This window comes from Austrofundulus limnaeus, unplaced genomic scaffold, assembly GCF_001266775.1.
Source record: "Austrofundulus limnaeus strain Quisiro unplaced genomic scaffold, Austrofundulus_limnaeus-1.0 Scaffold145, whole genome shotgun sequence".
Classification (NCBI taxonomy): Eukaryota; Metazoa; Chordata; class Actinopteri; order Cyprinodontiformes; family Rivulidae; genus Austrofundulus; species Austrofundulus limnaeus.
Window position 1 is genome coordinate 219,273 of NW_013952547.1, and position 13,160 is coordinate 232,432.

The 13,160-nt window shown below is 40.7% G+C and overlaps 1 protein-coding gene across 2 annotated transcripts in view; it reads right to left on the reverse strand.

The window, feature by feature from the left end:
* gabrb4 (gamma-aminobutyric acid type A receptor subunit beta4) overlaps positions 1-13,160 on the reverse strand; it is a 68,683-nt gene that overhangs the window by 16,374 nt on the left and 39,149 nt on the right. For both annotated transcript variants that reach the window (XM_014016427.1, XM_014016426.1), the window contains exons 3-4: positions 11,510-11,577; positions 10,744-10,964 (exon numbers count right to left, since the gene is read on the reverse strand). In XM_014016427.1, coding sequence (XP_013871881.1) covers positions 10,744-10,964; positions 11,510-11,577 — 289 coding nt within the window. The remainder of the gene's footprint in view (positions 1-10,743; positions 10,965-11,509; positions 11,578-13,160) is intronic.

The window sequence follows — 13,160 nt, forward strand, 5'->3', positions numbered from 1 at the left end:
GTGTGTGTGTGTGTGTGTGTGTGTGTGTGTGTGTGTCTGTGCGTGGTTTGGCGTAGGCTGAGTTGAGGGAGAGAAAGGTTAATATAAACCAGGTGGATTATTTTATTTCTCACCCGTTTTCTTTCATGTCTTTGGAGGAAAAATTGGAAGTACAGAGGTTGTGGGGCAGATATAAAAAAGGATATTCAAATCCAGCAAAAGGAAAAGCAGCAAAACCATTTTTTATGAACCCATTATCAATTTGGCACTGAATATTTTAGCAAGGCTAGTTTTAGGGGAAATTTGCCAGCAGTGTTGACAAACATTCAAGTTATCTACTCCTTTATTAGGTTTGCTCTCATTTAAAACATATTTATTCTCTTTCCATCAGATTAGAACACAGGGCCAAACAGAATTTAAAAAGAAATAGCATCTGTGGCGTGCACAGGTCTCATCCTCAGCGCTCAAGGGAAGAAAAGGTGATAGATGTAACCCAAAGTAAAATCCGGAGGAAGCCTATCATTTGTTATGTGAAGCTCCTGGCTGCAGCAGGGTCATGTATCTGTGATCACAAACAGGACGACAGATTCAGTCCACAGTCCTTTTGTTCTTTGAGACAATGGTCTCGGGTGTACTCCAGGCGGTGGAAGTCGGGCAGCGTGGATCCTGGATGTCGCAGCAGAAGCACAGCGGAGAGAAAAATGTACTTTTTCTATGTGGCAGTTAACAAGTCAGGAGAGAGTCATCACTTGAGCAGGCGAGAGTTTGGACGGCTCACAGTGAGGATTTGGGATTTGGAACTGTCAGCAGATGTAGGTCAGCAACTTCCAGTCCCAGCAGAGATGATCGGCAGCCTCAGACCTGAGCAGGCATTGCAGTCAGACGCTCAGCAGTCCGTTTCCTCTGGAACCTTTCACTGTTTCTGTGTATGTGTGCATGGGGAGTCTAAATCAATGAAACATAAAGACAATTCCTGAGCAAAGGAAAGAGCTCACTTTTGAGATTTTATAACCAAACTATTAAAAAAAGACATACTTTGTTGTTAATCAAAGTTTCAGGCATTTTACAAAATAAATAAACAAATTACACAAATCTAAGTGTACTTTAAATTAAAAATAAAAGCAAAATTCATTGCGGCCACTTTTATTGGAGCAGAAGTTAGGTGGTAATGCTCCGAAAAACAGTGTCTGTGTGTGGCTGGCTGTAAGCAAAAGATTCCATGAGCACGGCGGATTTTAATGAAACTTTCAGACAGTAGTCATAAGATGTACGTCTACAACTGACACAATTTTGGAGTCAACTCAACTCAAAATGACCTCCACAGCCAGCTGATTTCAGAAATAATATAACCGTCTAAAACACAGCCAGTTTTACAAATACAAAACTAAATTTGGTGCAGTAGCTGAGAGTAACTGATAGTTTTACGACATGAGAGCCAACATTCAAGATCATGCATAAGATTTTACTCTATGTTTGATCAAAACCATTATAACTCCATAATTTATTAAGATAAAATTAGTTAAAACCCCAACATAAAGAACTACTAGGTCTTAATTAGATATGTAATCAATACTTCTGAGGCCATCTTCTTCTGTACCCATCACAGCAGATCATTGTACTATCACGGCTCTTGGCTTAATAAAGCGAGGAACAAGAGAGAGAGCAGAGTCACTGGAATGGGAAGAAAGAAAACACAATCTGGTGAGAGCTTAGCTCAACAAAGCCCTCAATGCTCTCAGGACTTWGAACGCTGTTAGTCTGCTAATGATGATTCAGCCTCTCATTTCACAGGCAAGGTGGAAAAAAAAACTACTCCACACTACTTTTTTTTTTAAAACTGAGCCTGATGTCTTTAACTGATGTTTGAAATGACACTGTTAGCAATGACCAAATGATGTATTGAGACCCAACCTCCTGGTCTACAGTTCAGTCTGAGCCTGCAGGGGTTTCTGCAACTAAACAAACTGCATTTTCCTCAATAAAGAACATATATATATATATATAAAAAACTCCCCTGTCCAGAAAGAGCTGAAAATTTTTGATGTATGAATAGATGAAGTAATTCAAAGTACGCTGTAATAGTTCGATTACAAAAAACATATGGGAAAAAAAGCAGAATAGCAGTGGTTTGATTGCTGACTCAGTATTCAGTGAATGAAACTGCTGAGATTAAAGTAAAAAACACAGACCCAGACATGACCTCATTCCTAGAACCATTTTTTGTAATGCATCATTGACAACAATAAATTTATTTAAGAAGTGTCAAATTGGAAATATAGCTATAATTATGGCCTGCCACTATGAAGGGAAGGTAATCTAATTAACAAATAGCCCATGTTTGTTCGTCTGTCTGTTAGCAGAATATCCCATGAACTTTGGGTCAGATTTTTTTTTAATTCTCAGAAAGTAATATCTGTATCTCTAACACTTTACTTTCTGGAGTCAGCCATATTCAAGAWGTCCACCACAGCTAATGAACCTTATCTAACACTTTAGTCCATTTTATAGATAGAGCTAAAGTTTGTTGAAGTAGTGTTTAAATCAGTCATTAACTGTTGAAGTTAGCCTTGTCTCTCAGCATAATATCTCATGAACTTCAAAGATTTAATGAAACTTTTAGAAAATAGTCACTGGATGCACATCCACAACACAAGGGTTAGATATCAAGCCAAAGTTTGGTGTGGTAGAAACTGAGAATAATCCTCAACACATCCTCCAAGTGCTAACATTAGATATTTAACAATGTGGCACGCGAGGGGTGATATGCACTCCTCCAAGGAGTGCTAGTTTAATTAAAACTGATCTACTGCTTGTGTGCTAATGTGAATGTAGGACAAATATTGAATTCTGACGTATCTGACTGAAAATAGCGACAAATCAAATACTATTCAGCACTCAACGTCACATCAATGAGTAACAGAATGAGTTTGCGGGAGCAAAGCAGAGAAACTGTCAGTTTGTGCTTAAAATAAATGTAAAAATAGATCTGGTCGATCAACACAACTGGTGTTTAAAAAATACGAGTGAAAACTAGACTAAAAATAAAGACAAGAACAAGCAGTAACACATTTCATGAGTGGTTAAACTGCAGCCATCGCAGTATTGTGTGTACTATGATTTCAGAATGATCTCAGTATTGTGTGTACTGGGCTAAAACAGTCCAACCTTATCACTAAATTCATTTAAACCAAACAGACTTTAAAACATCTATTGTGAGCTGAGACTTCTGGAAAAAGAAAAAAAAAGGTGCCAACAACCCTGAAGCAAAGTCAAACATTTGAACAAAGAGGTTTAATTGCATGCTTGCAGGAGGCTTGTAAAGGTCCTGGAATCACCACTGGATGTAGATTGTGTGCTCCCTCTAATTACAGTATCGTGTACAAATGGTCTGGAGGACAGATCCAAGGACTTGATGCCATCTGCCTTCTACGACTTCTTTGAGGAAAGTGATCACGTAAAATAAGTTCTAATCACAACTCTGTATTATTTATTCATTATTATACCACCTGATCATTGAACTATAGTAATAATTTAACCTGTCTTGTCTTCTCCTGTTTTAGTTTTTTTTTCTTGTATTGGTCTTTTGTGAACCTTTGGGCTGACAGATCTTGGAAGATTTCAAACAGGATGGATTATTTTTAAACTTCTATGCACCTGAATGTCACTTTAACTAAAGTTATTATTTAGTGTAATTTAGACTTGCAGCAGGGCAGATTAATAGCCCTTCATGCTGGGGAAGTAGCTGCTGTTTTTAGTTATTTTTTAGTTATTTATACATTAGCTGTTTGTTTAAAAAGTTTTTTTCGTATGACCACATTAATATTAGAATCATGCGTGATTAAGCTATTAAGCTTAAGCTTAATGCGTCTATAATTTGCTGTGGAAACTTGTTATGTTAAGGTAGATATCGTGACAATGGGTCTGATCCATAGGGGCAGATCTATTCAGTCTAATGACTGACTGAACTATTTCAAAGAGGGTTTGTTCCTATTTGGTTTTTCATGTTTTAACAAAGCAGTCAGGCTACTGTACTGTTTTTTTTTTGTTTTTTTTTTTTTTTTCAGTTTTGGTTCCTTTATTATTTATTTTACATTGAGTATTATATTTATAAATACACTAACGGAACAACGTAAAGCTGTGTTATTTTTACTTGCTTTACTAAACTTGTGAAGGTATTGGTTTATTTAATATAGACTTATGGAGCACAGTGATCAAAGAAATTTGTAATTCCATACATTTATTTCCACGTGTTTAAAAAAGTCAATTGATCACTGTTTTTGATATTGAATCAATATTAGATGAGCACCAACCAAAACTAAACTTTGTATTGGTATAAGTGAAAAAAGTGGATTGGTGTGTCTTTAGTTGTGAATTGGTGATATATAAACAAACTGAATTGAATCGTTATCAACATAAAAATTCATTGTCCGCATGATGCATTACATGAGTAAAAAAATGACATGTTTAACAGGAAAAAAGTGATAAAAAGTCTTTAAATAATTAGAAAAAATTACAAACAACAACTTTTAGTAGAAAAGAAAAAATAGCATATTAAGGCCAAAATGTGTGAATAGTTTGAGATCCCTATAATAACTTTAAATGCACAGTTTTTTGTAAACCATGTTTTATTTATAAAATGTAAAACGTTAGGAATGGAGAGTTGACCAGTTTAAATAAGATTCACCTAAAACCTCAAATACTGATATTTAATCATACCAAGAGAAGCCTGCTGACATAATTATATATTACACTGAGTTTCTGCTGCAACTATTATGGGACTACTCATATAGCTRCTAATACCAGTTTAATAACAGGCAATTATTGGAACTAAAAGAAAAGTAATCATTACAGGTAATCATATAGTCCACTGCCTGAGATGCCTACACATTAACACTGTGGTGAAATGTGGATTGTTGCTGTTGTTGAGTATATTTGATGACCAACAGATTATTTTAGTGCTGAAACCATCAGACAGCTTTGTGGATAYGAAGACTCGTGTGCCGCGCTGCCTGGGTAAAACCTGCCTGAAGCTGCAGAGTTATTTCGCTTTGCTTGCTTGTTTTTCCATGGCTCCTGAGGAACCTCGACAACCGAACAGAGTGGAGCAGCTGGGAGTGTTTATTCAGATCAGATGGCGCAGTGTAATTTAGTACAATTTTGGCAAGAAATTCTCCCGAGCCTCTACCTGCTTTGATTGATGGTGGCGCAAAAGTTTCTCGTGCAGAAAGCGACACGTTTAAAACCCACACCACCGTTGGTGGGATTAAAGAAGAGAGCGTTTACTTTTACGAATGATGCTACAACAGTTTGTGCGACGTGTGACGTTCCCCATTAAACAATCGATGGAAGGTAAGGAGGGAAGTTTATGCATGTAAAACCACTGTCTACTGAAGTCACCTTTAAATAAATAATAAATCCGTATTTCGAAGTTTACATCATGCATAATTAAAAAAAAAACTATATTAGATATTGGAATTTGTTAAAATAAAATATACATAAACTGATGCCTTGTATGTAAAAGCTTGACACAAAGACTTTAGTGATCTGTTAGCTCACAGAATATGTGTTGAAGGTGAGTCCCAGTGTCATAGTCTGTATATTTGTTTATTATTGGTGTTTCTAAGTTTTCTATTTTTCCTCAGTTTGCCTTCATTGTTTTTTTCAGTCCTCTGTGCCACCCTCACCTGTCTACAATCTGTAATCAGCTTCCAGCACAGGTGTTGCCACTTATCTCCCTCCCCTCTGGGTTATTTAACCGGTCTCTTGTCACCACTTACTTGCTGAATCGTTGTCCTTCCTGCCCTCATGTCTCTCGCTGTGCTCTTCCATGTTCTCCCCATGTTAGTTTTGTAAGTTTGCTGCCTCGCCGGCCTTTTTGTTGTATCGTTTATTAAAATTTTTCATTTTGCTCAACCTGAAGTCTGCGACATCCACCTTGGATCTGATCCTGCACTTCACACTACACTGTAGCTCAGTTTCTGTAAAACTGAGAAGGCTCAAACTGCAGGTTTTGATATTCAATCCCCCCCCCCCCCTGTATTTTATTTGTTTATTTATTTTTGCTCAGATCTAAATTTTTCTGCATCATACGTTGGGTTTACAAAAGTAAATAAATATGATTGTTAGAAGGTTTTGATAGATTGAGGTCGTTCTAAAATCAAAACCATTTAAATAAATTATCTGCTTTGCTTGTTTCAAATAATGTTCACATGTGATCTTGCCTGTTCCCTGCTGCTCCATTGCAGAATGCCCTTTTGGAATGGGAGTTGCATATTAAAAACAGAGATGAGAAACAAACAAATGGATCAATCTCACCCTGGTACTGATATGATTCAATTCAAAATACTTTATTTATTCCAAAGGGAAATTACAGAATGATCCAACACGATGGTTCACCACTGTGAGCATCTTAAGTTGGTGTAAATTCTCACTTTTCCTGGACATGAAAGGGTGACCTCACATCCCCAATTTCTGGCGACAGGTTGTCCAAAACAGGGGCTGTCACTGAAAATGTCCCAGATTTCAGCATTTTATGAATATTTTTAAAAAATTCATATCATGTGTAGAAATCCTCCACAGATATACACATGTTTACTTAAAATATGGACTAAAAGCAGATCTTAGAATATTTTTTGAAAATTACAAAATGGTACACAAAGTACCTCTGTAATTACGTTTGCCACTAGATGGTGCGTCCAAAACTGACACCACCTTGCACACACATCTCTACAAATGAAGAAGGAATGGAGGAAAGAAAACTGGACAGATAAATCATGTTTCAGATGAAATGGGAGGTAGACTATCTCTGCATAGAACTTTAAGGCAAACCTTTGTGTTTGGTCTGCCATGAAGGACTTTAGTATAAGTCACCACTGCTACACGTTGCACAAAGCTAAATATGAGAAGTTTGCTGCACTTTAGCTTGCTAAAGAATTTTTTTGTGTGCTTCAAGCATTAGAAGTATATTAAATATACACCAACAAAACACAGGACCACACACCCAACATCTGTCCGCTCACCTGAAAAATAAATGGATAAATACATGGAGGGCATATATAAATACATACACATACCCATACATATACTGTATAAAGATATACATACAAACATGCCTACATTCATAAATATTGTCCGTATATACACACAGACATACACACTCACTGACCAGTCAGAACCCCCCGGATCAGAACACCTGTCTGTGAGCGGTTGTGAACATGCGTGTTTATACAAGATTTCTCCAATGGAATATTTAACAGTGACTGTGGAGGATCGGAGACCCAACCCCCAAGACACGAGGCAGACATAGGGAAGACCAGAGCCCAAGGGCCCGAGAGGGATCCCGAGCGCAGAGCCCCAAGGGGCACCCGCACGCTAAGATCCGCCCACCCACCCCCCAGATCAGACCATAGGGGAGAACTGGGAGAGTCGCCCCAGCGACCACACGCACAGCCCCSGGGGCCAGCAGCGACAAACTCATGGGCCCCACCAGCACCCGCCATACCAGAGCAGATCCAGGAAAGGGCACAGAGTTCCGGGCCCCCAGGGCACACCCATCCCTACCCCAGGCCAAAGCCCGACAGGTCCAGAGGTCCCAAGCCCCAGCAGGCAGTCACCAAGCCAGGCCGGCACACACCCCAGCGCCCAGCCCCAGACCCCGGGAACCCCCAGCACGCCGCCGGCCAGCTGCACACCCCAGCGGAGGGCCAAGTAGCAGCGGGCCCCCAGATAAACTAGCAGGAGGGGCAGCCCAGACAGCAGCCTGACAAATACCCAAACATACACATACACAATCGCACCATCCCACCCTCATCCTCACCCCCTCTCAATCAAAGACATACAAGGACGCCACATTCCACTCATACCCCCCGATACACACTCTATACCCCACAGGTCCAGGACATGCACCCACCCCCTATTGGAGGCAGCACACACCCGAACCCAGGAGGTAGACCCAATCATTCTGAGGTGGAGAGGAGCAGATAGCCAAGGACCAGGACGCACCAGGACGCCCGGCCAGCCCCCCGCCGCAGAGAAGCCACACCCATGACCACACCGCCAACGACCAAGTGCACCCCCCCAGCCGCCCATCCCCCGGAACCCGGCAGCCACCCCGGCCAGGGGGCCACCCACAGGAACCAAGAGCCACACCTCAGGAGACCAAGCAGCACCAGGGAGGATGGAGAGCCAGCCCCGCCCCTGGCAACCTTCCAAGCCTCGAGCCCACCCACAGCCCAGGACTGCACCTGGCGGCTCACCCTTCTTCAGGACCCCTTATCCAAATGGCAGTCGGGGAACGGGATGGGAATAAAGACCCTGACACCCACACCCCCACCCCCAGATCTACTGTTGGTGCATGTTGTTCTATAGAGTAATTAAAAAGGGGAAGAAGAAGAGGCAGAGGCCAGCGTGGTGCCAGTTTCCCCTCCACCACTACTCTAACCCAAAACCCTAAGTGTCTATATGCAAACCTTGGGGGTGGGCACAGGCACAGGAAGCGAGAGTGGTGCCATTGGTATTATGGTGGTAATTGTGCATTTTTTTGATTCAATTCCACTGTATTTTAAATATTTCTTTCATCTAAAGATCTTAAACTTGATCTGAACCCATGTCATTGTCTAATTCTAACATGTTCACATGCTTTATTTGTTGTTGCCTAAATCAAACTCCTTTATCAAAATGACTTGAATGATAAAAAAGCAGTAATAAAGTCAGAGTCAGAACAAACATGTCCGTACTTTTAACATCACCCAGGGGATCTGAGACGAGTGCCTCTGTTCACATTTACCGCTGACCTAATTGTCTGCTTCGTCACAGCAATCTGGGACAAGAGAGGTGGTGAAGATCTGAAATCTTTTTATAAACCTTCAGGGTCACTGAACCTTAGCTTCAAAAACACGCTGACTGTATGTCTTGACCTTTAACTTTGAAAATAAAACTTTAAAGTCTGTTTCTTCTTGCCAAATATAAACCTGTCATCTTCCATCCCGTCCAAGGACAAAAAAAGTAGCTATACTAACAGCAGTACTCTGTGTTCTATAGTTATGGGCGAGTTCATGTCATTTTATTAAATCTTCACTCTATTACTGCTAAGCATTAAAGCTAATTACTGACAGCATGTCCCGAACATCTAAACAGTGGTAATATGAATGTAAAAAGGCTTTAGTGTGCATGAGCTTTTCCCCCCTCACACATCTACGAAGGACATTTCTAAATACTGTGATAAAGTATATCCATTCCCTCCATAAACTAAGGGTCACTGAGAGGTTAAGTGTATCTCAGCATGCATGAAACATTTTTCCTTTCCCCCATTTTTCCCCCAGAGGCTTCAACTTCTTGAATTATTAAAGCGATGCATCTTTCTCTAAGAACTGCTCAATATGGCCACATTTAAAATGAATGAATGTATGGGGGTCAAACATTATGGTGATGTTGAAAGTGAATACAATGAAAAAGTTGCTAATGTCATTTTGTTGGCAAGCCAAGGTCTGTCAGCATTAGCAGCTATGAAAAGTTTACTATTTAAAAAGTGTAAAACATTTTTAAATGTAAAAAATACTGAAGTAGAGTCAGACCGTTGTTAGAATGGTATTTTTTTATATGTTTTACAAMAAAAATACAGCAAGTCCAAACCTATGTTCTCCTGTATTCCCTGGTACCTATTTTATAATTAACCTTTATTTAATCAGATCTCTTTTGCAAGGGAGGCCTGGCATTGAAGGCAACCTATTGTACATGTTTTTGGTCTGTGAGAGAAAACCAGAGTACCTGGAGAAAACCCATGCAAGCACGAGAAGAACACGGAAACATCACACAGATAGATCCCTGGTCCAAGAAATGAACCTTGTACATTCTCAATGTGAGCCATCTGTACTAACCACTGAGCCACTGTGCCATCCAATGACCCTATTCTCTCCTGTACCAAGTTCCCCTATACTTTTGTTCCCCAGTACCCATGTTCTCTAGCACCAATGTTCACCAGGACCCATGTTCTCTAGCACCAATGTTCACCAGGACCCACGTTCTCTAGCACCAATGTTCACCAGGACCCATGTTCTCTAGCACCAATGTTCCCCAGTACCCATGTTCCCCAGGACCCATGTTCCCCAGAACCCATGCTCTCCAGTACCCATGTTCCCCAGGACCCATGTTTCTCAGTACCCATGTTCTCTAGCACCAATGTTCACCAGGACCCATGTTCTCTAGCACCAATGTTCACCAGGACCCACGTTCTCTAGCACCAATGTTCCCCAGTACCCATGTTCTCCAGGACCCATGTTCCCCAGTACCCATGTTCCCCAGTACCCATGTTCCCCAGGACCCATGTTCCCCAGWACCCATGYTCTCCAGTACCCATGTTCMCCAGGACCCATGTTCCCCAGTACCCATGTTCCCCAGAACCCATGTTCCCCAGTRCCCATGCTCCCCAGTACGCCTGCACTAAAATTCAGTGTTTTTTCATTTGTAATAAAATACATTTGAAGGGGAAGTCAAGAATCTTTTATGATTTTAATTACAAAATATGGGCTAATCTGAGGAACAAAGGAATAGTTATACCAGAGGAAACCAGGATCTGGGGAACATAGGTACTTTAAACTTTTGCTGGGAAACATGGTGACCCTTTCAGAGTCACAGTTATCCCTCCCATGTGTTTGTTGTGAGAAAGTAAAAGCAGCACGACTCTCCATCTTTGATAGTGTTCAAATAAAAACAATGTAAATCCAACAACTCAGTCACTCTGACCCAAACTATTTCTGTTGTTCTTACCTCAACCCGTAAAGGACGGTGCCATCGGGATGTAGTCGGACCATACGGTTCTTCACCGTCACACCATGAAGAAAGGACTTCTTGTCATTAAGGAAGTAGGTGTCAGGGAGCCAGAGTTGGTCTGCTACACGGTTGTCCAAAGTCAGGTTTAGGTTCAGCTCACCATAGGCCAAACGCTTGTCTCTCCAGCTCTGCTGGAAATACATTGTGATAGTGTAGTCCTGTGAAGTCAGAGAGAGAAACCAAGACTGAGAGAAAACCCATGGACATCAGTTTACATGGAGGTGAAGGATGCTAACCATTTTACAACATGTGAAATAAAGGTAATAAAAAACATATTTTCTATCACAGTGTATAGAATATATCCAGCTGAAAGACATTAGATAATTGAATTTGTAGTGTTGATATAATGTCATGAAAAAACAAAAARTAATGCAGCTGAATCTGGGAGGACTGAACTGTGCTGAGACTGACTTTGTCACGCTGACTGAACTAAAGAAAGAGCTGAGAGACACGGTGACGTCACTTCTTAGACATCAGCCWTATTGTATTTTTCTCTGCTCAGCCTGCGTTGCTGATTGCCAGCAAATTATCAACAGCTCAACGCTGAGTGTGGATGAGCGTGAACCTCCTGCGAGTTTGGTCTCACTGAAACACTGAGCAGAAAGGCTGCGAGCCTTTTGACAGGCTGCTCTTCCCACGACATGAGGAAAACTGAACAACTCTGAATGCTRCTGAATGTTAGACTGAGGAAATGTGAACTTACCATGTTTACTTCGGAGATGGAATCGATACTGGCTATGTTGATGCTCATCCCTACGACGACTGGACGACCTAAGAACAAAAAGAAAATGTTCATGTGATTTTTTTTTCCCTCTGACCCAAATTAAAAAGATCTGAACTGTGGCTTCTACATAGTCTTTTAATTTTGAGCTGATGTTCTTACACAAAATGCCTCGTGTATCCACTTTAATTTTGATGGATTTTAGAGTAGCTACTGTAACTTCCCCTAAAACCCTTTCAGGTTTAAACACAAAAGCTACTTGGTGTAAAGCATGGTGATGAGAGAAAGCACTCATCCATRCTAATGTCTGCTTTAGTAACTCATGTAAAGGACTAGGAAGAGCAAATCATGCCTCATCTACGCAATTACAATATATGTTGTAAATATGCAAGCGTCTAAGCACAATTACTCTCGTACTACAACAGCCGGCCTACTTCAATATTTAGACAACTTGCTGTTTTACAAGGATGATCCATTCACAGTGCCTGAGAACCAGCAGCTACTGACATCAGGCAAACAAATATGACTATGTATAAATACAGTTCACTCCAAGCCAAATATAAAATAGCCAGCTCAATCTATTATTCCACTTTAATTCAATATCAGGTYGTCTGCTGAAGRCCTGGGCAGAGGCAGAGCTAAAACKTTATGCCAGGTGTGACCAAGRMTTTTTTGGGGTGGGGGCAGATATAAATAATCACTCAATGTAACTCGCATATTATAAATACTTTCAGCAAATTCAGGCATACCAAATATGAGTGAATTCACAATCACTCTGGAGATTTTATTTAACAAAAAGTGTACAACATGTTAAAATATATGCATCTTTACAAAAGGAATATAAAAATAAAGCAATAATAATGTGTCCTTAATTAGCTTAACTGCACATCTTTCAATTCCTCATGCAGTGACTTGTCAGTCAAGTGGGGTACCATCTGGGGTGGCCAATCAGGTTCTAGCTCCACCTCTAGGCTAGGGAGCTTGAGTGTTGTGTGGAGAATCTTAGGTAAGATTCATTCATTTTTTTTTCTCAGACGCTATGTTTTTAAATGTAGTCCTTCTTGTTCTAATTTTAATGTGACTTACTCCTTCAGACTCCTGCGTAAACTGTCTCTAACCACGAAGTGACCCGCATGTTCAGAAAATGTCACGTCACACGCAAAATACTTTGCTGTGAATTCTCAGTTATCCAAGACATGTCAGTACATTATCTGAAATCATGTGGAGTTAAAGGGGCAACATCATGTAAAATCAACTTTTTTGAGTTTTATATCATGTTATAATGTTATACTCTCATAAAAAACATGCCCAAAGCCTTGCTTTGACTCATTCATGCATGTTTGAGAAATCCTGCCGTGTTTTTAGGCAGCCATGCTGAGGAGCAAAACAACAGGTGGGGGCCAGCAACGCCCCTGGGATGTGTCTTTGAGCCGAACTTCCTCATGGCGGACCACCCCCCCTCCCCACGCACCCCGCCCATGACTTCTGCAGGCTCTCGGCAGTAACAGAGCAAAGTGAAAGTAAAACTTAAACTGTCAGCTGCTCTCAACACTACTTCTCTCTTTTCAGATTCAAAACACCTTTGAGGAAATGTATTTTCAGACGCCAAGTAAACTGCATCATAGCGTATGCG